This window comes from Argopecten irradians, chromosome 13 (genome assembly GCF_041381155.1).
Source record: "Argopecten irradians isolate NY chromosome 13, Ai_NY, whole genome shotgun sequence".
NCBI classification, from domain to species: domain Eukaryota; kingdom Metazoa; phylum Mollusca; class Bivalvia; order Pectinida; family Pectinidae; genus Argopecten; species Argopecten irradians.
In genome coordinates this window covers 33,236,757-33,264,225 of record NC_091146.1, presented here as the reverse complement: position 1 = coordinate 33,264,225, position 27,469 = coordinate 33,236,757, and the positions used below count along the sequence as shown (strand labels likewise).

General features: G+C 35.6%; 2 protein-coding genes and 1 long non-coding RNA gene across 3 annotated transcripts in view; 1 reads left to right on the top strand and 2 right to left on the bottom strand.

The window, feature by feature from the left end:
- Positions 1–27,469, bottom strand: part of LOC138306383 (zinc finger protein 234-like) — a 156,696-nt gene that overhangs the window by 61,315 nt on the left and 67,912 nt on the right. The gene's annotated exons all lie outside the window — the stretch shown is intronic.
- LOC138306401 (uncharacterized) lies at positions 570–6,503 on the bottom strand. The gene is made up of 6 exons (XR_011205851.1): positions 5,137–6,503; positions 4,194–4,238; positions 3,610–3,675; positions 2,723–3,238; positions 1,161–1,255; positions 570–723 (listed from the first exon to the last, which is right to left on the bottom strand). It is a non-coding gene; the product is annotated as an uncharacterized lncRNA (long non-coding RNA).
- LOC138305833 (uncharacterized) lies at positions 7,476–9,026 on the top strand. Its single transcript, XM_069246098.1, has 2 exons — positions 7,476–7,531; positions 8,561–9,026. The coding sequence occupies exons 1-2, from the start codon at positions 7,476–7,478 to the stop codon at positions 9,024–9,026; spliced, it is 522 nt and encodes a 173-aa protein (XP_069102199.1).

The following is a 27,469-nucleotide window of genomic DNA, read 5'->3' as shown; positions in this document are numbered from 1 at the left end:
GATAGCACAATAGATGCACTCTCTGGATCTCAGTGGTTTTCCACTCTGGACTTAAAGAGTGGGTACTGGCAAGTTCGGGTAGCTCCCGAGGATAGGCCAAAAACAGCTTTCTCCGTTCAAGGAGGAGGGTTATGGCAATTCGTAACAATGCCATTTGGATTGTGCAATGCACCAGCCACTTTTGAGCGGCTAATGGAAAAGGTGCTAGCTAAACTTTCGTGGCAGATTTGTATGGTATATCTTGACGATATTATAGTATTTTCCAAAACGTTTGAGGAACATGTAGCAAATTTGGAAACAGTTTTTCAAAGATTAAGAGAAGCTTGTCTTAAGATGAGCCCGAAAAAATGTAAACTATTTCAGACGAAAGTTTCATTTTTGGGACATGTGGTCAGCAGTGAAGGTGTATCCACTGACCCGGATAAAATAAAGGCTGTGGAAAGTTGGCCTGTTCCTACCTGTGTGAAGGAAATAAGGATGTTTTTAGGTCTATGTTCCTACTATAGAAGATTTGTCCCAAGGTTTGCGGATATAGCAAGACCTTTACATAAACAAACTGAACTATATCAAACCTTTTCTTGGGGGAAAGACTGTCGGGAAGCTTTTGACAAGTTGAAACAGGCTCTTACAAGTTCTCCAATTCTCTCCTACCCCATGGCTGAAGGATTGTATATCCTGGATACCGATGCGTCAAACGTTGGTTTGGGAGCGGTTCTGTCACAACTACAAAATGGAGAAGAAAAAGTCATTTGCTATTATAGCAAGGCATTTAGTAAGACAGAACGGAAATACTGCGTTACTCGGAGAGAATTACTAGCTATAATCAGCTCAATCAAACAATTTCACCACTATTTGTATGGTCAATTCTTCAGAGTAAGGACAGACCACGGGGCTTTAACTTGGTTGATTAACTTTAAAAACCCAGAAGGGCAGTTAGCCCGTTGGTTTGAATTTTTGTCAACTTATCAATTTAAAATTGAACACAGGGCAGGAAAGTCACATGGGAATGCAGATGCCTTGTCCCGCAGACCTTGTGTTGACGAGCAATGCAATCATTGTACACGGGCTGAACAAAAATATACCCATAACACTAGTATTGATCCCCAAGAGTCAAGGGTAATGAACCCCGAGGAGGATACCATATGTTCACATGTATATACCCGGAGCCAAGCTTCGAAGGAGGAATCTTCTACGGACAGCAGCAACCCAAGTTCTTCAGGAACGGGAGCTCCATCAGGGAACATATCTCAGGAGTCTGTTGATGAGAAGAACGCATATAAAAGTAATTCAGAAATGGATAACTTAGCCTACTTAAAACATATGCAGGATCAAGATCCTATCATAAACCAAATAACCCGATGGGTAAAGGATGGGAAAAGACCAGATTGGTCAGGAATCTCTCATACAAATGACAAAACTAAGTATTATTGGATGATTTTCAAATCTTTGGAAATTCATAATGAAATTCTTTGTCACAAATGGGAGCAGACTGAGGGGAGACAACCAATTTTCCACACCTTACTTCCTCAATCGCTTGTTCATCTAGTGTTGAAACATTTACATAATGGAATTAGTGGAGGACATTTAGGAATAAAGAAAACTCTTCTTAAAATAAAAGAGAGGTACTTCTGGTACAAGATGAAAACAGACGTTGAGAGATGGTGCAAGACCTGTGATCAATGTGGAGCTAGAAAATCACCAACCAAGCATGCCAAAGCTCCTCTCCAAACTTACCAAGTTGGTGGACCTATGGAGAGATGGGCTATAGATGTCCTTGGACCCCTTCCTTTAAGCAATAGTGGAAACATGTACTTATTAGTAGCTGCTGACTATTTCACAAAATGGGTGGAGGCTATCCCAATACGGAATCAGAAAGCGGTCACTGTAGCTAGGAAATTCGTCGAAAGAGTGGTTACAGTTTTTGGTGTTCCAATGCAACTACATTCCGATCAAGGAACTAACTTTGAGTCTGAAGTGTTCCAGGAAATGTGTAAACTTTTAGGAGATTACAAGGTTCGAGTGCCAGATGTGTAGAACAGATTATGCAAAGCTATACTTTGCGGAGCGCCATCTGACTGCAGCTCATTCAGGGTTCATTTTCCGTTGCTCAACTTGCAGAGCATTGGCGAACCGGGTAGACGCACGGCATGCAAAGTGTGCAGGTGGCACCATGGAAACAGTCAAACGAAACACCATGACTTTCACCCCTGCTGAGCAGGAGGAATTTACCAGATTTCAGAGAGGGAGAAGGGAGTTTATTAAGAAAATCTCCCGGGAACCAAGGACTCCGCAGGAACGGCAGGAGGCCCGGAGGGAGGCGGAACTACGGGCGAGACCTGCAGCTGTACAACCACCTCCCAGACCCACAGTTAAGGCACGCCCACCAAAACTAGCTTCAGTGGTGCGGAAGGTCATCCCAAGTTCAAGTTCTGCTAGCAGAACCCAGGAGCAGGCTCCTAGCAGGAAGAGAACACAACCTTCGAAGCCGCACCAACCCAAGAGGAGCTGGGCTCCGAAACGGCCTCGTCTGTTTACCTCCTCCTCGCAGGATAGCTCTGAGGAATCAGAGCGGGAGTTCTCTGAAAACATAGCAGAAGACCTGATCCTCTCTGATGACTCCGTTCACTTAACCGATGAGGAGGAATTACTGGGAAAAACTGAAGGTCCAACGCCAAAGGGAACTGAGGGCCAAACAGAGGATCTGGTAACACCTGAGCCCTACCTGGAGAAAGCAGATGAAGATCCTAAGCTGCTACAGGAACCGGAGGGCCAATCAGAGGTTAAGTCCCAAGGGGAGACTGAGGACATTCCACCATTGGAGCCAGAGACCAATGTTCCCCAGGAACCGGAGGGCCAGACAACAGCAGGTTCCCAAGTCATTGAGCCTAGCCAACCCGAAACTGACGATGGATACAGTGTTAGTTCCACTCCAGTCACTTACCATCCATCAGACAAGAAACTCCTCCAAAATGCCATAAACCAGTCACAGAGGCTAATTCTCAATCTCGGAGGTGAGAGATTTGCGACTTGCGCGGCCACCCTTATGGCCGAGGATGGACTCCTTTGTCGAATGGTACAGAAAGATTCCCCTCACCAACCATACGAGACGGCCAGTAAGTTCACTTACTTTCTCGATCGAGATGGAATACATTTCAGGACCATCCTCAACTACCTACGAAACAAGACCGGGGCACCTTCACATAGGACCTTGCCAAATGGATTTCGTGAGCTTGAAGAGCTGTTGATAGAATCAAAGTATTATGAGTTAACAGGATTAGTTAAGATTGTTGAAGAAAAACTGGGGAACTATTAGGTTTAGAAATAAAGGGGATAGGGGGTGGACATAATATATGTAGTTAGTGTTTTACCCTAGGGACAGACATAACCCTTAAATCTATATATGTATATTGTAATACGTGAAAAGGGTAATCCTATGTATTGTTTATTAATGTTACATGTTTGTTTTAATTAGATAACTTTGGATATTGTATATCCTAAAAAAGTAATATAACCAGAATGGTCTTCTTTATAGTTAAAAATAATAATGATAATAATATTAATAATTTTGACATGGAAATGTTCATTGTCAGAATAGTGGGAAATACATACCTTAAGAAGGCTCGACATAAGAAGGCTGGACATTATTCAGATTCATACTGCCTTCGTGGACCCATGCTGAAATTTAATTAAAAAAACATAATTCGGGACGAATTCTTACGTGGAAGGGGGTAAAGTACAAGGTATAGAGTATCATAATCAAGACCATTCCAAAAATTTTCAAAATTTTTTACAAGTATTATCCTCATCAATATTATCAGAGGAGACCTGTGTAGTCTAAGGGAGATAACTCTCCATTTTTAATAGTCTGGTCTTCAGGATTTTCAAATGTTACAAAATTTAAGAGCATTGTAGCTCAATAATATAGAATAGAATATATATATTGCCTACCTATTGGTCAATAAGGATCTAGTATTTTAATATTAATAGATGAATCTGAAATGCCAATACTTAATCTTATTCAAGGAGTATAAATTGAACATGGTCCTACAAGTGAGAGTTTGTGTATGTACACAAGTAATATATTATTTTTTTACAAATTTCAAAATTTACGTTATCTTATAGTATCTTCATTACATATTGTGGGAACAATTATTTCTGTATTGTTATACTTACCTGGAAATAATTATACTTACCTGTAATCTTCACTGTATCAAAAACACTTTCAGCAGGAGTGTATACTGAAATGGAAATAGAAATTGATAAGGATTACCCAATTTGTACCGCTGTACATGGGAAGGATTAATTATCCAAATTATTTAAATACTGTAAATATAGAACACACTTGTGTATGGATTACCCATTTTGTACCGCTGTACATGGGAAGGATTAATTATCCTAATTATTTAAATATTGTAAATATGGAAAACACTTGTGTATGGATTACCCATTTTGTACCGCTGTACATGGGAAGGATCAATTATCCTAATTATTTAAATATTGTAAATAGTAAGCACATTTGTGTGTGAATTGACATTAGGTACTGCTGTACTTGGAGTTTATAACTAAACTGCATAACTATTTTTTTATTATTGTACCTGTCTTTATATTGATAGACAGCATTTTTGTGCTCAAACTGCAGTTGTACAGCTGTACACTGTATTACCAATACTACTGTGTATATGTAAATAATTTTTCTCTATAAATGAGAAGGTCAAAGTTAATATTATCAAGATTCGAATTGATACAGTTTTATTACAAGTTCTTAAATTGTTCAATATATTGTTAATATTCAGAGAAAAAATAATGTGAAGACTCTTGTTTTGTACATCAAATCGAAAACTACGCTGTGTAAATTATTAACTACATTCAATCATATTGTTTGACAAATTGTAGAATTTCTAAGAAGTTATCCATTTTAAAATATTACACGAGGCTCCAATTATAGAAACTGTTGTAATACATTGATTGTGAAGATGAAATAATTTTACATAATAATTTGTCTTAAAATTTTATTAATAGTTACAAACTGTGTATCTGATAAATATGATGTGATGATAAAATTCCAATATGATAATATATAAACTCTGAATTTAACTTTACAAAGTTGTTTGTTCCTTCATTGGGAAAAATACATACCTCAAATCCAGTTCCAACTGGGGATGGCTCGAAATGATGGAAATACTTCACGAAGCTTGTACAACATGCATATCATTATTACCTCCAACGTTACTAAATTGTTGGGATGGCGGGAACCCAGCTGGATGGCTGAGTCAACTTCAGTAAACAATATGTTTAATCATGTTGAATCCGGTATGGACCACACCAACGGGAAAATAGTATATTGGAATAAAATTCCAAGGATACTTCCCATCTTATATTCGGTTATTAATAATCTCAAGGAAGAATTTGCAGAGTCAGTATACGGGCCTAGCGAACCCAAAAATACTTTCTCGGATTACTATAGTCACGCGGCGCGGAGCACGTGACACGCACCTGTTATCTTGTAAATTCGAGAGTAATTAATTAGCATTCGGGACGAAATGCTTTACGTGGAAGGGGGTAATGTTACGAGCTGGACATATGCTCGATTTACAAGCTAAGGTATTGCTAAATAAATCTATACCGGGTTTCTTTATGAAGATAGAAGATAGAAGAGAAGAGCAGACGACCAGACCCACTGGACTGGATTCAACAGATGTTCGCCATATTTGTAACACGATCAAATCATCGATGTCAATATTACAAAAATAACGGTATAATTCACGGTTAACATGAACGATAGAGTATTTACCTCATCTATGTAGTCTCTTTAGTTGTCAATCGTGTTATATTTAGGTATAATCCATGATTATTTACGCTAGAAATGAATATATTTAGTCTGTGTTGACAGCATGTTGCACAGCTTTCGACATCGGCTATAACAAAGCATTACGTTTGTAAGCACGGCGCTGATTGGTTAATATGCCGAAGGCGGATAGAAGCGCGGCGCAGATTCATTCTCAGTAGAGATGTCTGCACGCGCTCCTGTTCCGAATACTATATAAACCCTGAAAATCTCACAAATGTCGTCATTCGTTATACATAACGTCCGGAGGCCACTGACCCTTCAACCCATTTGCCATCATGGAAACTTTGGTAAGCTTTATAGCAAAGTAAATTGGGGCGGATGACCCGGTGTACACATATTGGAACAAGCTTATAGTGGGGAAATACATTTTTCTATATGTATTACGGATTTAACCCACTGGAGAAATTCCCCATGGCGGGAATGTTTGAATGTTCCAAGTGTCACCGTTGATGTAAAGCAATTTTTGCTATAGTCATTTAAGAGTATCTTTCATTATACTAACTATATTTGGTCAAGTGTCATACAAATCCAACTTTTATAAAGTTTCATAATCTCCATATCTGGAAAAATATAGTTCTCCATATCTGGGAACAAAGATAGTTGCTCCATATTTGGGAACAAGTACGGTTTGCTCCACATACGGGAACAGGATAGGCGTTCCCATATTTGGGAACGAGTTAAGATAGATAATCATTCTTTGTACATGGAGTTTTTAGCTCACTTCATTTATGTAACTATATTGTTGAATACTTTGACAATTGTAAATTAAATGTTGAACTTTATCTTATTTGTTGCTGGTTTTACTTTTGGTCACGAGTGCTAGGCTGGGAACGGACCTTATAAATTTATGATAACGGACAACTCGCCCACAGGAGTAGCTGGGTCGAGCGAACGTTACATATAGCTCTATCGAACTTCAAAACACGCATGCATAAAGATGAAAATAACTAAGATTAGCTGCATTTTTTCTATTGTATACACACAATATCTATATTTATTTAGCGAATGCACTTACAACAATTTAAGATATCGGCACACCTATATTTTACTGGACAGTCGCCGATCGTGACTCTGTTTCTTAGCAGTTGTTTACATCGTAATTTGCTTACATTTTAGCAGAAAGCAGAAAGTACATTGTACGATACATACCTCAATACTGATTCTGTGTTAAAACGAGTGCTTATTTGAGGAGTCGCACTCGTCAGTGGCTGGTCAGTGTTGTCCGAACAAAGAACCGGAAGTGAATTTGAATTTGACCGCTTAACTGCTGCTGTTATATTTTCATGTCAATAAATGTCGAATATATTTTTACATGAGTTATCTATGTGTAATTAAGCGTTCGATGTAAAAAATGAAGAAGTAATTTAATAAAATACCCGTAAATTGCGAGTGTTATGTAACGGATTATTTCATAAGTTTATTTTCCGCAATATACCGCCACCTGGTGGTAAAGCTACAAATTAAGCCGTAGATTACATCCCCTGTTATGACTGGCTGCATTACCATAAGAACAAACGAAACACACTTTATTGTCCATTTATTGCTGTAAATTCATTGTTTTCATACACATAAAACTTAAAACGAACTTATTTTCATAATAATTTGCTTATAAATACGAATTTTAATCATGTGTATGTTGCGACTTGACGTCGTAGAGACGTCTGCTACGACCGTGGTGCTGATGTCAGGGATACAATGTCGCCTTAATGTTGTATTCAAGTCCCAACATCGCAACCAAAATACCACGTGGCAGCAATGTTGTCTTGACGTCTTGTGCCCACTGGGAGGTAGGTTTGGGGTGGGGATAAGGAAGTCCAGGGGTATTGCATCAAGCAAGTTTTATATTGTAATAGGGACATTTCACTTTATCAAACCATGATAGCATGTTTAAACTTTGTATTGACGCAGAAATATCATATTTAAAAGAATACACTTAGAAGAAGTTAGACAAGGGGGAATGCCTATAAACCGTAGGTCCCTCTGCCTGTCAACAGAGACAAAGAAGGAGTTTCTGATCTATATATATATATGTGTGTGTTTCTGTGGGCGGTGGAACATCTTTAATTTATTTTTCTGCAAAACAAATTAATATTATCGTATGCTGTTTATTATGTATAGGTTGCTTTAATGGAAAATGTGATATGATTGAGCAATTCCCCGTATATTGAAAATTCAATGGTGTAAATGAGACAATGTGTGAAAACATGTACTTCTTTTATAATGGTGCAAAAATCTACCACTTCGTTGGTAGCTAATTCCGGTGTACGAATACACACACTGGTTACAAGTATGGCCTGGCAACATGATTATGATAAAACAATGGCAGTGATCTGACAGAATTTCCAGTTTACTTCAAGTTTTAATATTACCCAATACAAGAATTATGTGATATGATACATTGTTTCCTGCCTCATGACGATTATCTACCTCCCTTGCGGCAGTGATCGGAGCGCAGCCTGGTAGAGTGTAAAGAACTAAGGGAAGAGAACCGGTCTAGTGATGTGGAATGTGATTATCAGAATCTTTGTTTGTATAGATAAGGTAGCTCTATATAATTATTACAATAAAATATGATATTGATAATGTACATTTTGTATTGAGAATGCAAATTTAATTATTCTGTCTGCTTTAGAGTGTCGTCCTTAACAGATCATATACCAAATTAAAGATACATTAATTCTTAATATTCGTATTTTTTCTGACATTGAGTAGTGTTACATGTCTGACCGAGTTACAGACCTTGACATTGAGTAGTGATACATGGCTGACCGAGTTACAGACCTTGACATTGAGTAGTGATACATGTCTGACCGAGTTACAGACCTTGACATTGAGTAGTGATACATGGCTGACCGAGTTACAGACCTTGACATTGAGTAGTGATACATGTCTGACCGAGTTACAGACCTTGACATTGAGTAGTGATACATGGCTGACCGAGTTACAGACCTTGACATTGAGTAGTGATACATGTCTGACCGAGTTACAGACCTTGACATTGAGTAGTGATACATGGCTGACCGAGTTACAGACCTTGACATTGAGTAGTGATACATGTCTGACCGAGTTACAGACCTTGACATTGAGTAGTGATACATGTCTGACCGAGTTACAGACCTTGACATTGAGTAGTGAAACATACATGTCTGACCGAGTTACAGACCTTGACATTGAGTAGTGATACATGTCTGACCGAGTTACAGACCTTGACATACATGTAGTATTACCATACAATGTATTTGGAGGTGTACGTGTATCAACACAGTCAAACACCTGTGGACAGACCCGCAGTTGGGTACTATATAGATAAAGTTAGACGACCCAACACACACAAATGATAACTCATCGTCAACCCAACGTCTGTTTAAGGGCCATTTCTGTTTAATCAGACATCTATATATATAACAGTAGTAACAGTTTGTTTTTATTTTCAATCAATAGTTATACCCAGTGTGGTATCCAGTCCATTAAAGTGACCTACAAAGTATAAATGTATATAGAATATTAGTATTTTTAATGAATTTATTGCACGTTTGATGAAAATTTGAACTGAATAGAAATGTATATTAATTGGAAGTAAGCAATGTATAGTGAAATGTATTCTCGACTATATCGAAAAATTATTTTTAACACTTTTGAAATAAAAATTTAGTGGTAATAACTCAACAGTATTGTTTTAGTGGGGTTCCTTGTATTCGTATACAGCACATTGTCAATGAATGGTTGTATATACAATGCATTATATCATCATTCGAGATTCAGGATAACAGGAATGAGTAACAACCAAGGTAAATAAATATAAAAGTTTAAACCCTACGTCCTTCTGGACGGACCCGCTCTCGTAAAAGGTAATTCAAGCGTTAACTGCCAAAGCACCTTAGCACTGATAACTCATACTAGAAATAATCAGTACCGTCCGAATGTTACGAAACCCACGTCAAATGATGACGTCATAATCACCGGATGGTGGGACTAATCGACGGTAAATTGTACTTTACCCACGTCGTTTTGGGATCTCGAAACCCATGTATTTTTTTTTTTTTTTTTTAGCTTGTGTGTTATATATAGAGACAGAATAATATAACTATATTGTACTTGTTTCTGAATCCAACCTTTCATGACATGTATTTTATATCCTTATTGAATAAAATATTGTTTACACTAAACAGTAACGACACATATCGATTCAGTTTATCGGGTCGGCTTTAAAAAGTTTTAACCAGAAAAGCTATGTTTAGAAATTTCTATAGTGTATGAATCTTATCTCGTCCTCGATTATCACCTTCATAACATTCAAAATCAATAATCAGTCGTGATAAAACCAGAGATTTCAATAAATTTTTAAATCTCTGATAAAACGTGTTTAAATTTGTATTTGCTGTCGATAATCCCGACCAAACCTAGCGACAATAATGAGTGAACGTTATTCAAGTTTAAAAAAAAAGACCATTGGTTTTGATTCTGTGCTTATGCTTCGGTGGTGATTTTTCCAAACAAAAATAATAAAATAAAGAATATTTGTGATTGAAAATCTGAAAATAAAATTTTATGTAAACCACATACACTGAAGACTTGTTACTACAAAATCGTTTACATAAAACAATACCTACATATAGATATCACCATGAATTAAAGTGCCCATTAGTCTGATTCAGGTGGCGTTATCAGATTTTGATGTTGTACAAATAACAATAATATGTTATTGTTTATTAGGGCTCCGCTTCGAGATGCCGATCATCTATCTTAATCAGGTTGTACGTCTATTCGGCATTCTATCTGTCTGTCCGTCTGTCAGTTTTTTTTCTCTTTAATTTGTATATTTATGATATTTTAAATAAATAATTTTAACATTAAACACTCACCTGATACAGGAAGTCATGGGTCAAGGTCAATGTGTCAGAGGTCAAGATCAATGTGTCAGAGATCAAGGTCATTAGATCAACATCTCTGTTTTAAGCATATAGATATATGTGATATAATTGTGTAACTGTTCAGAATTGGTTCTTTTGGCTTTATAAAAGGAAGTTGTTTTGAAGTAAGCAAGACATATTTACACTTGCTTTGAATCAGACATTGTTAGAAAGATTGAAGTTTGCAGATTGTATTTTGATGAGGGTTTTCTTGTGGTAACATCTGATACCTTGGTGAGTCAATCGTTTAGCGGGTCCTTTCTGGCTTAATTGACGGTGCTTTAGAATTAGTTTGATTATTCATAGCGCACACTCACAGGTGACAATTCTCTGTTTCATTTTATCATTACTGTTTTAGTTATAAATCCCCGACAACAGTGAATGGTAATTGTCCATTGGCAGTGAAGTGTATGGTTTAATCATGAAATATTTAAACTAATAGAAAATTATAAAATATTCGCATTGGCCACATGTCCTATATACTAGGTGTACGCTATTAAGCTCTTAATCAGAAACCAGAATCAGACGCCTGTGCTTTGGCATGACTTAAATGTAATTTAACAACTCGGTATCAGACACTATTCCAGGGTTAGTAAATATTTAGGGCCCGAAATATTTAAAGTTATGCTCTATAATAAAGTAATGCATAGGATATACATGTAATGTATTTGAACGCAAGCTTATATCATTAGTGTCTCTTACTAAGAATAATGACTCATTTTACAGGTAACTTTAATACACAATACTACACAGTATCAGCTTCATAGTCTGTTATCAGTTAGGGCCAGACATATAGCATTCCTTTAACAGGCATATGCATGTCCATAGTCATGTGAGGTGTTTTATCATATTATTAGGGGTGTCCTAAAATCTGACCTTTATCTAGAGTAAAATTTAAATCAATAAACGCTCATGTGACATGATTTGTGGAGAATTCTTATCAGACAACTTTTCATTTGAAGAGGTCCACATACACCTGACATGTTACTTGTAAATACAGGGACATGATACAATGACTGATATCATTGAACGCCCATTTATTTCTATTGTGTCTGAATTGTCTTTAATTTGGTTCTTAGTAAGAAATGGTTTTAAAAATCATAACATATTACAGAGTTAGCTCCCTTGCCGATAGTATCCATTGTGACGTATTATTTTTGTGGGCGCAATTCACGTCGTTTTCGCCTAAAAGGATGACGTTACGCTTGGCAAACACATGGCGTCACAATAAATACCTACCTGTAAGGCCAGATAACTCTGTAACTATGCAAATACGGAATTTACGAGAATTGAACAATATTTTTAAGATATTTTTTTTTTTATTTAAGTAAGAGTTTTACGTAATACTGTACTGTATAATATATATGATTGTGAGAGTAGTTTAAACGTGCACTTCGCTCGTACATTTATATATCTTTTTATACATGTGTAGAACTGATATCTCTCTATTTTTATAGATATGATTCGTCAGGAAATTGCTATTAAAACATAATTGTGATGTCATCTAATGTTGTTTCTGTGCTTTAAAGGTAGGTTTCGCCCAATGAAATATAAAGACTACGAAATTGAAATTTATCCTGTACATAGATATAATCTTCAGATCATTTTCAATGCATACAGCGAACAATATGGGTGGTCAGTTGCCTAGCTTGACCAGGAAAATACTCCTCTAAAAATAGAGGAAAGTCAAGCTTTACATAGAACATGACGTATTTTTTCCAAAACGAGGCCGCAGCAACAAACGGAAGCGTGCAACAAAAAGTCAGATGGCAGTGACAGTTTGCCACGGCATGTTTAGTTAAAAAAAACCAAGAACAAATCGAAGTACGATGGACTGTTTATACATATCTTATCGCACCTCGGACAGAAATGTCCCCAAATGATTGGCGGAGAGCCGTCACGTGGTGACCCCCTAATACTTTATAGGGGGTCAGTAAATTTTATTATGGTGCAATATGGCGGCTGTCGCCCTCGCTTCAAAATTTTAACACTTCTCTTCAACTAAATATACCATTTCTTTACCGTAAAAATATATTTTACTTATTATTTTTTATGTAAAATTCATTTAATACTTCAAATTAAATGAAACGCATTTTTTAAATACGAGTTGCTTCCCCTACGCCAGTTTGAAAGTTGATGACGCGGTGAAAGTCAAAGGTAAGAAGTCAAGCGTTTTCTTGACTGCGACCATAAACAAATGGAGGGGTTCGTATCTTTAGATCTTTCAACCCTCACTCTACAGTTGATATATCGGCATTACTTTAAGTGATTATCACAGCGAGAATGCAGAGATGATCATGAGTCTGTGCTATAAATGTTGGATGGGTGTTTGTGTCACTTTTGTTTGTGATGCTTTCAATATACAACCAGTCTGATGTCGCATTGAGGTAGGCCTATTGTGCAGTTAGGAATGTCGAATTATTGTTGATTTATGAATTACTCAGTATTGTTCTTCAGGTTCCTTATACATTTATTTGCAGATTCCGGAAAGAAATACATACATCTAAATAAATACGTAGGCCTACTGTAGGCCAAATATTTAAAAAGCGGCGATTGTTGTATACTTCGCCAGCATGGTTCAGGTTTGATATCGGATTCTTGAGAAAACAAATAGGAAACAAAGATCTAATGAAACAAATAAATGGTCCTCGATGCGATAAATTCGTTATATAGTCAGTTACTGACCCCCTATAAAGGCATAGAGGGTCAGTAAGAAGTATAGGAGGCTCGGGCTACGCCCTCGCCCCCTATCAATCTTACTGACCCTCTATGCCTTTATAGGGGGTCAGTAACTGACTATATAACTAATAATATATGCTAAAACACTTCACATGTTACTTACATACGCTCGCTAGCTTAGTACACCAAACATACATGTACATTGTAGTTAGTCTGCGGCTGTATGTGCGCAGGCATATGTGTTGAAATTTAACTCACCACGTGCAACGCCGTTACACGAGTCCCAACAGATCCGGGCAAGTTCCGCTTGAGATTTGGCTTCTGTTTCTTCTATCGCTACATGCCATCTCTGAATTTAATTCCCTATAAATATCCTAGGGTGCTACCGATTCCATTATAATTTCCTCCACTTTGTTGCCGATTCAGACACAGTTTTTTTTTCTCACACGCTTTCGATCATCCATGTTTTGTTTACGCTTAGTACGCAGCAATGCGCATGCGCGAAACTTCGACAACCCAAATCATTGCAGCCTCATTTGCATCGTATTTCGTCCGTCAGTCGTTTTATATTATCAAGGATTTCCCTCAATTTTGTATTCAAGACACGTTTGTTCAATTTCATACGCATTAAGAAATTAAATTGAGGTACTTTTAATATGATTTTTCGTCTTTTCTCCTATTTGTCCGGTTTTACAAAAAATATTTATTTGCTTGAGCGAAACCTACCTTTAACTCCAGGATTATGGGACCATTACCTGTAACTGTCCTATATGTTACCTTTTACTGTCTTATATGTGACTCTAATATAAGACAGTAAAAGGTAACTTATGGGAGAGTTACACAATGAGGGTGAGTATATGTCTCCGGGCATAATCCCATAATTATGTTAACACACTACACACAAACTGCCGGATTATTCCATAATTTTTAAATCCAAATTACGAATAAAATCCCACACAATGACTATGAAGAGAATTTAATCCTCTAGTGATGCAGAATTAAACACATCCACATAATTTCTGTATATATCCCATATCGAGTTTTCCTCCTTATTATGAATTCACCATTTTACACTTACATGTATCTACAGCATTAACTCCAATTTTCCGCTTTCTGAAAACCTTGTTTTTGTACACCACTTTTGATTTTAAATTTCCAAATCATCTACACTGTATAGTTTTACACTATGTAAGAAAGTAATATTCCTCCATCACTGTCGGTGGACATGGTTAAAGTGAATTTACAGATAGTTGTCCAACCAAAAAGCATGCTCCATGCATTCCGTTCATGAATGCTATTCATCACATATAACACAGGCAAAGGTATTTCTATGTTGCCATTGTCTATATTGGATTTGTCATGGTTGAATGCACATTGGTAGGGTTACCTGAGCTCATAGACAAAGGCAAAAACACTGGCTTATATATAGAAATAAAAGTGTACTTTATTAACACAAAGACTTGCTATGTTTTAAGTAAGAGATAAGCCTGAAACTGTACAATATGTTGGAGAGGGGACAGATCTCGGCCTGACGGGCCTCGATACAGTTCTTTCTCCAACATATTGTACAGTTTTCGGCTTATCTCCATAACCTTAAAAAAAATAAAAGTCTCTTGTTGAAATTATCCAGGTTTCAATTGATTTACATACTTGTTAACCGATTGCCATTTCACTAATCATATTTCACAAGGTATGGGTACTGATATTTGTTTTTTAATTCATCAACTCTATTTTGTCGTCATTACACGAAACCACATACAATCTGTGTGATTGACGCGATCCCTTGATTTTGATTGGCTGCCGTAAAATTGCTGAACATTCGGGGAGGAGTCTACTTCGATTTTACTCCAAAAATATTACACTTGTAGATGTAAAGCATGAATACACTTTTGAATTATTACGTCGTGTCTAACTGCCTATAGGCGATATACCGTTGGTGGGATAACGTTAAAAGTCTGGATTTTGACAATATATAAAAAGATTTTTATAACAATTAAATGATAATTCATGTTTATCTATTTTTCAAATATGAATACTTAGATTGACAGAATAAGATGTCAGAGACATTAACACGTATGTACATCTCCAAACGTAAATTTCCACACCGCATGTGATAACGCATCTGATAGCGCTCGGTCCAGTAAATAGAAAATACGGTCAGCAAGATAACGTCCGACACATATAGGCTGATCATAATCTCTCATGTGATGGCGGTACTTTAGACTATGATCATAGCTGATTCACATTGATACCACTTATAATCAGACTACACGTGACGTGACCTACGTCATTCACGTGATCAGGTAACTATTTATTTACCCGAGCTCTAACGATATTTAGTTATTGGAAAAAGGCGTCTCTTCTGAAAGACTTGGTGGACACAGAAATTCAACGTTACTACACAGATCACCAAATTTACAGATACAAATACTCTACAAAGGTAAGTTAACCTTTTTTATTTATCTGAAGAAGGCGACTCCCCTTATTCCGTCTTTGCATATTACAGAGTTATCTCCCTTGCGGGTAGGTATCGATTGTTACGTCATTATTTTGTGAGCGCAATTCACGTCGTTTTCTCCGAAACGTATGACGTTACATTCGCAAACACATGACGTCACAATCAATACCTACCCGCAAGTGCAGATAACTCTGTAAAATGCAAATTCGGAATAAGGACGTCTACCTTTTTCTCACTACAATTTATAGGTTGAAACCAGGACGAAGACATACAAAGATTATCTTACATGAATGGCTATGTAATATGTAAAACCAGGACCAGACTAATAGTTTTGCTTGTAGGCGGGTAAAAGTGGGTTTTTTTTTCTTTACGATCGTTTGGATAATATTCAAATGTTCAAATTCGCTAAACGCAGCATGCAGTTTGTAACCAACTCCTTTTTTATGTGTAACATAAAGTAGGGAAATAATATTCTATTACCATATACATGTATCAATTATTGAAAATTGAAATTTTGCCTTAGAAGTGAATAAACTAATATATTTTTTGTACACCACGCGAAAATGATTAATGAAAGAAAATATTATTTAAACAGTTTATTAAAAAATAGTTCAACCAATCATTTTTGTTAATCTGAAAATTTGCAAATGTGGAATTTTCGGAATACTCAAATTTTTTTAACATTCTCTGACAGATAACCTTCAAATATCCCATATTTTCACAGTAATGTTGCATGTCCGCCAAGGATATTTCATGCAGAGCTTCAGAACTTCCTACTTTAAATAATGAAAGATTGCCTGAGCAAATGTTAACATACATGTATATGTATATAGTTCCTGCATGTTTGGTTAAAGTTTCATTATGTAAAAACGCATTTTAACTGGATTAAAATCTATGCTATATGTAGTCAGAGGGAAGAGAGAAACACAATCTTCAAATCTATGTGTATCTGTACAAATAAGTAAGTAGATCACTTATAAAGTCATGGTACAAACTATAATAGTTATCGATATGATTGAATATGTCACACGCAATTTGGAGCCGCTCGGATGAATTCATGATGGTCCACATCAGAAACTGTTGGGTGGTTTCAGTACAGACCGTACGTTCGAGGAACGTTTATCAAAATTGGTTTGAACACATATACATCCTACGTGTGTACAATGAATTGCGACCACGGCGGAAAAGAGAGGGTTCGTTTCGAATGAAGTTTCGCGGCGGGAAATTGTTACACCATTCCGAAAATTTCTTTGATGTGGTCACAGACCCCGTCACAGGTAACCTTCACCCCATCACCGACATTCTGTCAAGAATTGAAACAACTCCCACTTACAATTGCAAATCCATGGCGCCTTTTGATTGGTCAGTCCCATTTTAAACTTGTGCTGCTGGTCTTTGATTGACATGGGATTTCATCTGGCTCACGTGCATATTGTAATATTAAAAAAACGCTAGCATGTACAATTCGACCTCGGGTAAATTATTATATGATTATGCACATTCAAAAATCGAATTATGGATATATCACCAAGGATTTATAAGTAAGACTACGTCCTTGATATCACATATCTTAAGACTTTGTCATGTGTATAACTGTATATGAAGGATAGGGATATTCTACCCGAGGGTCACAAAATGTAAAACCCGAGGCTTGCCGAGTCTCATACATGTACCGTGACGTTTTATTGCTATTTTACTACTATGAATTTCCGCCATAAATTCAAAAAAGCGATTGCAAGTCAATTCTCCATTTATGAAAATTGCGTGACATTTTCAACACAAATCCCGTTGTTTGTATATTTTACTAATAAAGTAAACCCAGCCTAGTTTCTGAAAACAAAAGTTTAAATTTCACCGGGAAAATAGTCATTAAAATGTATGTATTACCCGTATATTTCAACTTCATTTATGGATATTCAACCCGGCTGTTAGTCCGCTAAACCTGCCTATATTATTAGGGTGGTTCCCCCTAATACTTATGTATATAGTAAAAGTACTGAAACACGAAAGCTACCTGAAAAAGTTGGTCGAATACAATTTTTTTTTTATGAATGTATGTACTTTGAGTGATTGGCAAGAAATTATTGGATTCTAGAAAGAGACAAGTTTTATACATATGCCAATAGTAATTGGGAAAGATCGAAAAATCATTCAAGAAGGTATGACAAATTGAAAATAAGGAATAAATGGATGGTTTCTATAAAAATACAAGGTCCAATAACAATTATTATTGCAAAGGGCAATAACTGCGTAAGTTACGGTCGAATCAAACTGGTTTTCGAACTCGTCCGAGATCTTTCTAATGTTAGTCTACTTGAAAAGTTTCAGTTTCATCAAGTTCGGTGCATATTTACTCAAGTTATCGTGTACAATTTTTATTATAATTATTATTGCAAAGGGCAATAACTCCGTAACTGACAGTCAAATCAAGCTGATTTTCAAACTTGTCCGAGTTCTTTTAAATGCTAATCTAAATACAAAGTTTCTTTGAGCTGAGTGCATATTTACTAAATATATCCTGTTCTCTATGTTCATTAATTATTATTGCAAAGGGCAATAACTCTGTAAGTTAATGTCAAATCACGCTGATTTTCGAACTTTTCAAAGATTTCTCCAATGTTAGTCCAAATACAAAGTTTCATTAAGCTCGGTGCATCTTTACTCAAGTAATCATGTTCACAAGATCCATTAATAATTGTTAGTGCAAAGGGCAATAACTCTGTAATTTACATTCAAATCAAACTGATTTCCAAGCTCATTTATTGATTAAGTTGGTTCATGTTTACTCAAGTTATCGTGTTCACAAGATCCAGAAACAATTATTCGTGCAAAGGGCAATAACTCCGTAATAATTTACAGGCGAATCAAGCTGATTTTCATACTCAGCCGAGATTTCTCCAATGTTAGTCCATATACAAAGTTTCATTAAGCTCGGTGCATCTTTACTCAAGTTATCATGTTCACAAGATCCAGTAATAATTGTTAGTGCAAAGGGCAATAACTCTGTAATTCACAGTCAAATTAAACTGATTTCCAAGCTCATTTATTGATTAAGGTGGTTCATGTTTACTCAAGTTATCGTGTTCACAAGATCCATTAACAATTATTCGTGCAAAGGGCAATAACTCCATAATTTACAGTCGAATCAAGCTGATTTTCATACTCAGCCGAGATTTCTCCAATATTAGTCAAAATACAAAGTTTCATTAAGCTCGGTGCATCTTTACTCAAGTTATCGTGTTCACAAGATCCAGTAATAATTGTTAGTGCAAAGGGCAATAACTCTGTAATTTACAGTCAAATCAAACTGATTTCCAAGCTCATTTATAATTAAGTTGGTTCATGTTTACTCAAGTTATCGTGTTCATAAGATCCAGTAATAATTATTCGTGCAAAGGGCAATAACTCCATAATTTACAGTCGAATCTAGCTGATTTTCATACTCGTCCGAGATTTCTCAAATGTTGTTCTACATACAAAGTATCATTTAGCTCAGTGCATACCTATTCAAGATATCGTATAAACAAAGTCCAGTAATAATTATTAGTGTAAAGGGCAATAACTCCTTAAATTACAGTCAAATCAAGCAGATTTCTAAACTCATTTATTGATTAAAAGTTAGGTCATATTTACTAAAGTTATCGTGTTCACAAGAACGGACAAATGACTAATCTCAATAGGTCATCATGATTTAGTCAAGTGACCTAAAAAAGAAAAATGTATGCTGCAAGCGTAATTATGGTAGTTTGCTGCAAGCGTAATTATGGTAGTTTGCTGCAAGCGTAATTATGGTAGTTTGCTGCAAGCGTAATTATGGTAGTTTGCTGCAAGCGTAATTATGGTAGTTTAAGTGGAGTCATCTAAAGCGATATTAAGCGCCAAAAAAGTAAATGAGGTTACCAGTGGAATTGAAGTAGTCCCTCTAAGGGGATTCGCAGTAGTCCAGCTAAGAGGATTTGAAGCGGTCATGCAAATGGGGATTTTAAATGTCTAAAATGTATGTATGTAAATATGGACACCTGTGGATTTGAAGTGGTACCCTTAAGGGGATTTGATTTGGTCTCTATAAGGGGATTTGAAGCGTTTAAAAATCAAGCGGTGCTTAACAAGAGCTATTTCATTAAAATCATCTTTGGTAACTTCTGAATTAAAAACACAAAATATTAAAAGCAGCTGTAACAACTATTGTTCGAATCTCTAAGCAATCTGGAGTCCAGGGGTTTGTGAAAGATGTTTTACTGGAATAGCTCTTATTTCTGAAAAATGACAAAAGTGACAACTAAATTTAATGTATTGTATTTCATATAAATAATTAATTCTTTCTTTTTTTAAAATACGAAGCGGTCGTGCAAAGGGGATTTTAAATGTCTAAAATATATGTATGTAAATATGGACACCTGTGGATTTGAAGTGGTACCCTTAAGGGGATTTGATTTGGTCTCTATAAAGGGATTTGAAGCGTTTAAAAATCAAGCGGTGCTTAACAAGAGCTATTTCATTAAAATAATTTTTGGTAACTTCTGAATCAAAAACACAAAATATTAAAAGCAGCTGTAACAACTATTGTTTGAATCTCTAAGCAATCTGGAGTCCAGGGGTTTGTGAAAGATGTTTTACTGGAATAGCTCTTATTTCTGAAAAATGACAAAAGTGACAACTAAATTTTAGTGTATTGTATTTCATATAAATCATTAATTCTTTCTTTTTTAAAATACATTCATAAATATATCCATATGTATTTTGTAGTATTACAGCACAGTCATTACTTTATAGTACCGATATTGTAAATGATATTCTGCATTTGCGTATTATAGACTTATCTCTCAAAATTACTGTGAAGTTTGCCATGTGATACGTATACCTACCGGTCGTAATTTAAACACAGCCATATACTCTAAACATCGATGTATTGAAAAACTATTCTGCTGTCTTCATGAAGTCTATGTTCTCCAGTGTATCAAAATATAAGCATGGTCAACATCGGTTGTAAGCCCAGCAGTCTGTGTGTATTTGTTCATAGTGATACCGTATCGTTCTAGCTTAGCGCTAGGGGGAATTTCCCTTTAGCTCAGTCGGTAGAGCGGCGGACCAGTAAGTCCGGGGTCGCGGGTTCGAGCCCGGCTAGCGGCACACTATATAGCTACTCTCGTCCTGTTACACAAACACACATGGCTGTGCTTCCCGCACTGAATAATCACGTGACAAACTCATTTGTGTCAGCAAAGAATGTCGTAGACACACTCTCTTAACAAAGAACTGTCGCTTCCGACAAGTTTTGTTTTTAATACTATATAGAGTAAACAGTTAATAGACATTTTGTTGTTTTATTTGGATAATGCTTCACGTAATATAAATAATAGGATCGACAGCACATGTAGGGGCCTACGACAACTTTTTCTATTGTATCAAGAACAATTTCCGGCATGTCGTGAAAATGGAAACGATTGATATTCTAAAAGATACAGAGCACTTCCACTCCATTTGGCATTAAGTCTGATGTGGATTTTACTAGTGAAAAGTCATTTTATCATTGCTAAATAATATCCGTACAACATACTGTATGGTATTCATTGTAGTAGGCCTATGGAATAGTGCGTCAGATCCCAGCTATCAACCGATCTCACTTCACAAGTTTCCTAGTTTTACACACGTATTACAAGGACCTCGCTCAAACCGTTCATGATTGTTTTGTCAATATCAATTCCTATATATATTTGCTGAACATTATTTCATATTTACACGTTAATATCGCCAAAATTCTTTCTTTAGTGTGACCTTATGACGAGGAGAAATAAGGCCAACGGTCAACATAATTTATGCAACTTGTCTTGACCATTTTACGTATTATTTATAAATATTTGTTAATTCAAAGATGTGTAATGGAAGGTACATATAGGTATGAATAAGAAGAAGATAAAGAAAAATTAGCATTTAAATGAGAGGTCAACCGCATTTAAATTAGTAGGTCAGCCATACGCGCGTGTATAAAAACAAGGCATACATGCCTTTTGTGTTAAAAAATAATTTAAAAAAGCCTAATAATATAGGCAGGTTTAGCAGACTAAAGTCATACACGTATCAACAATTAGATAAGATCTATTTTTTAGAAAACTAGTTTGTTTGTTTGTTTGTTTGTTTGTTTGTTTGTTTGTTTGTTTGTTTGTTTGTTTGTTTGTTTGAATATTTGAACGTCCTATTCATTTAAACTTTTGTGAGAATCCGTTACGCGGATTCACACAGTTTGCAAACAACATTTCTTTCATACCCCGATGAAATTAAAAAATAATGAGTTCAATGCTTAATCAAAACCTCAAAAATTCTGAAATAATGCCATGTTTCAGTGTGGAACCATTATAACATCCGTGTAGTGATTTTCAACGTGCGTGAATTGATCAATATAACTCAAGTCGGATCGTCACAAATCTCCTTGATGTTAACGGTTTGAATCGGACGCCGCGTTACAAGTAGGCCTACGTTGAATATCCTGTCACGTTATATCTTGTGTACACGTGTGTAACCATACTATGCAAACGCCTGAAATTAAACTTAATATAAATAAAACGATTTATAGTTTCATATCGGGAAACCTCAGATATATAATATGCTGCATGTTCATTGATAAATTGGCGGGAATTCCCGCCACTTCGAAAGGCTGTTTCAAATACCCGTCTGAGCCAAACGATATAATGCAATTTTAACCTTATAAATGTCATAAACACTAGATATTTAAATATTGAGCTATATATTGAGCTATGGAAATAATAATCAAGACTGTAAATATAAGGATTAAAGTATCTTTCTGGTGGTTCTATCGAAGAATAAAGTTGAGTATGGTATCGGTATATATTTCATGGACCGCAAATATTGATAACCTACTCAACTTAATAGAACCAACAGAAAAAATTCTTTAATCCTTAAATATATACGATATACATGTACATGTAATTGTCTCACACCAATCACCTTGTAGGTTGTTGGAACAAAGTGGCGTTGTCGAATTTACTTCCATTAAAGGCCCACTACCTTTCCGGAGCAAAATTTAAAGGTTTCTTAAAAACATTAATAACAAAAGAAAATATATATCGATGGCTTAAGATGAGGTTACAACACCAAACATATGCAAGATTTTCTGTCTAATGTACGATAACAGCGGAGATTCATTTCGCTGTTTTGCCGTCTGGCGCAGTGATAGTCAACTACCGCGCGGCACTTAGGACGACGGCGGGAAACATAAAACGACCCACGTTATGAAAATTAACCTTTTATTTATCCTAATTGAACAGTTCTGAAGGTGATGATAAGTGTGCTAGTAAACGTATAGTTAATAAATTCTGTGACTCTACAAAATTATTGATCTCGTTTTATATTCCTATTTAAAAAATTAAAAGCCGTTTCGGAAAGGTAGTGGCCCTTTAAACTATTGGTGTCATATCCACTCTCCTTCCTTTCTCTTTATCTGTATATATTTTTCTTCTCTCTTATCTGTTCCTGTTTTAGAAAATAATTATGGTATAATGCTTTAAAATATGATGTATTTTATATTTTAATTTTAACTCGTACCCAATCCTGTCGCTTATATGGATCGAATGGAATATGTTTACTGCCATTGTCAGTGATTTGAATACCGCAATCAAACTATCAAAGACCGACACTGATTCATTCATTTTTTTAAATGAGACTGTAAAACTAGATAATGATTTCGTAAAGTCGCACAAGTTATTAGCTTACAGTTAATACTACACTTGTCATGACCGTAATAAAATAACTTAGCTGAATTTAATTTTAATTTTCATAACACGGCTCGTTTTATGTTTCCCGCCGTCTTCCTAATTACCGCGCATTTGTTGACTATTACTGCGCCAGACAGCAAACAGTAAAATGAATATTCAATGTTAACATAGATTACACAGGGAATCTTGCGTTTGTTAAGTGTTGTAATCTCATCTTAGGCCATGTATATATTTCATTATGTTATCATTGTTTTTAAGAAACTTTTATTATTTGTTTAGAAAAGGTAGTGGGTCTTTTGAAGCTGATGAAATTGCTATAATGGATTAAAATTGCGACGAAACTAAAATATCATTTGCATACATGTTTGTAACGTGAGGATACGATATTTTGTAAGAGTGATGTTAGCTCTAGGCTGTCCACGTGTGTTGGTCATCAGGTGCATGTTTGCAATTTTGTCACGTATTACAACATGTAGTACATAAGACGAATTGCAGATAATTGTATACAATACCGATGTTTTACCGCCAGTTTATGAACATTTATCATATAACTACAACGTATCCCCGTAAATTGAAGTTACTTCATAAAGTCGTGGTGTATTTAACATATTTTGGTAATATTCTCCTATATTCAGTCAAAATCAACTGACTTGTTTACCGATTATTATAAAATAGATCATGGATTATTTGATAAAGTTTTAATTAATAAATTCACTTTCATAAATATAGGAACGAGTCGACACGTATATCAAAAATGTCCGAATCATTATAAAACTATAGACTAGATTACTTACCTTAGTACCAATTTTCTCCGCTAGGTTGCGCTTTTAAACTCTTTTCTGGGCGAAGTCAAGCGGAGAGTAGAAAAGACTACGACAGGCATTGATATTCCAGTCTATCTAAAATTACTATTTATTAATATTTAAGAGCGCATGCGCAGCCTTGTGGAGATATAATTGGTACTAAGGCAGGTAATCCAGTCACGACACGACTTGCGGAGCCTCTCGTATGATTTCGGAACACTTCGCAGCAGACGACACCGATTAGGCCTAACACACTGGAATATTGAATAGGCTGGAAAGATCTGGATAAATAATTGTGATAAAGTTACGAAGGTAATATCATGGTAAGTATAGAAATGCATCTTACTGACACGTTCATCATTTACATCGTTTTCAAATGAATACTTGCATACATATTGACAAAGAAGTTGTACAAGTAAATCTAGGCCTAATATTTGCTCATTTCCAAGTTTTTGCCAAATATCTTGAAAACATTTTTTGTGTGAAAAAAGATTCTTCAGCATAATCTTGATTGTTCTCTATCCTTATTTCATAAATCTACAAGCCTAAGTGAAATGTAAATAATCTAACATGAAATATCTCAATTTTTCTAATTTCGGTCAGCAAATTTGCACAGATGGTATGTATTTCAAGCTCAAATATCTCAAAGCATAGTTCGAGAGCACCCATATTTTTTCACATATTTGAAATCTGCATGAAAAACTAACAAGAAAATTAGACATGTTAGAAAAAAAATGACATGTGTTTTCCCAAAAGTATGAAGCTACCTTAAAATCATATAGCTCCATAGATCTACGGGAAAGTATACAAATGCTATAAGGAATCTACAAATAATTTCTACTTCCACGTGAAATTGAAGGGAAATTTGTTGTAAAACGAACTACATTTTTTTCAATATGCATATACAATATACAATGTAGTAAGAGGGTACAAGATAGAGGTTCAGGGTAGAGGTACGGTGTACATTTTTGAGGTAGAGCGTACATTGTAGAGGTAGAGGGTAAAGAGTACATTGTACTGGCAGGTTTTATGAAAAAGTCAGAATTTTGCAATGTTGGTTTGACCAGAAGACATTAGACGCCCTGGTCGGGTTTTGGATAATAAAATCAAGAACACATAAGTCCTTGATATGATATTCATTTTTCTTCCACAATAGGTGGAGTTATTCAACTCTCAGGTTATCAAATATACGATGCAGCTGTTAATTAACAATTTGTTTATACCGCACGTGGTATAAATTCTGTGCTTATTCTGATTGGCTGACACGGTGAACTTTGACCGAACTACCTATTTCTCAGTGTCACGTCAATAATAATAGAGTGACGTCATTCTATGTTGTGATTGCGTCATGCATTGACGTCAAGACTGATGTTGGAAAACGTACAGTATATGACGTCGCCGTTGTGTCAAAAACGTTACGTGTTTATGTGTGGCATAAAAATCTGTAACTCGTTTTGGCGGAAAAGGATCTTATTTGTGAGTTTGGTGGATGAAACGATTCTGAAACGGACTTGAACTTGATTACAATGGCTTGATGATGTGCGCATGATTTTTTATAGCCTGACAATGAGTGTTATATTGTTGAAGTAACTTTGAAAAATTGAATTTAATAATACGTCAAATGAAAATTATTTCATCCTAAAGTTTTTTTTCAATTAGAAGAATTTTATATGAATGGATTCTTTAATAAAACATGACTTTTGAATATTAATTAGTGACTTTTTGCTGATGAAAATATCACTACATCTTATTTGCATATCTCGGCAAACTCACGTTACCTTATCTTCGTCGGATTTCTATCGGCTAAAAGCGGATATAATTGTGGTAGAAACAGATCACACGACTCGTGGTTGTTGGATATTGAATTTATTCAAAGCGAGTGAGTTATTTTAAGAAATAACTCACTCGTGTGGAATACATTCCATATCCAACGAGCAATAGTTTTGTAACCTCTATATACATGTATACAACGTAAGCTTACATGGATTGTGTATTATGCAGTAATCGCGCAGAGATGTTCATTTATCTACGACAAGTACATCAATATATGTAATACAGGTGTAAATCCCTATTTCCAATTAAGCTAGTACAAACTGATATCTCTGATGGAAGCAAATATTAAATAGTATATATCTGGCATGTATACGGGTATTTGTGTCTTCAAAATTGATATTTACAAACAAATAGTTTACATTAGATGACAGACGCAGAAAATCGCCACTCTACCAGTAGAGTAGGTCCCGTTGTCCTCGTGACGTCACAGGTCAGGGGTCCCGAATCGAGGTCAATGGCTTTGGGCCTCAGGTGTGTTCTAGAGAAAAGTCGCATTATCTCTAATACCGTAATCGCTATGAAACTCGTACTTTCTCCATTCTAAATTTTATCCAATGGATGTGTTTGTTCCAATTTAGGTCATGGTTGATGGTCGAATATTTCCCAGATTCTACATTATCTAAAATTTCGTTGTGAAGTGTGTAATTAAATTTAATATGGCTTTTCTTCCTGAAGATGTTAATAACAGCTAGCACACTTCTTGGTATAAAATTATATTTGCCATTTATCTTCCCGGTCTTCTAGTGACTTCTATATCAATGTCCAGTTTATGACAGTCTTGCAGTGAAGAGATTTCTGTGTAGAGGAGGCAATCATCAAACCGCATATATACATGTATATAATCGAAAACGGCCATGTATACATTAATTCTATGTACATCATACATGTACATGTATTCAGTACAGTACACAGGGACCTGGCACAACAAATTTTAACCAACAGTTTACACATATATATATATGTATATAAAATACTATAATATTATATATGTACATGTAATACTGTTGGTTATTTTTTTTGTGCCAGGTCCCTGTGGTACAATACAGATAATTAAAGTAACATGTAAGCAGTAACTTGCTCAGTAGATTCTTTAAAGATATTTCCTAAAACTTATAAACTGATTTTATAGATATCCATAATACATTTCAAAACGAACCATTTGTGCCGTTTCGGTACAACCAGAAACATATATACATTTTATGTTTATG

Coding starts and splice junctions, on each gene's coding strand:
- LOC138305833 (XM_069246098.1), top strand. CDS start 7,476: ATGTGTATGTTGCGACTTGACGTCGTAGAGACGTCTGCTACGACCGTG. Junction 7,532..8,560: donor GCTACGACCGTGGTGCTGAT/GTCAGGGATACA, acceptor GACATTGAGTAG/TGTTACATGTCTGACCGAGT.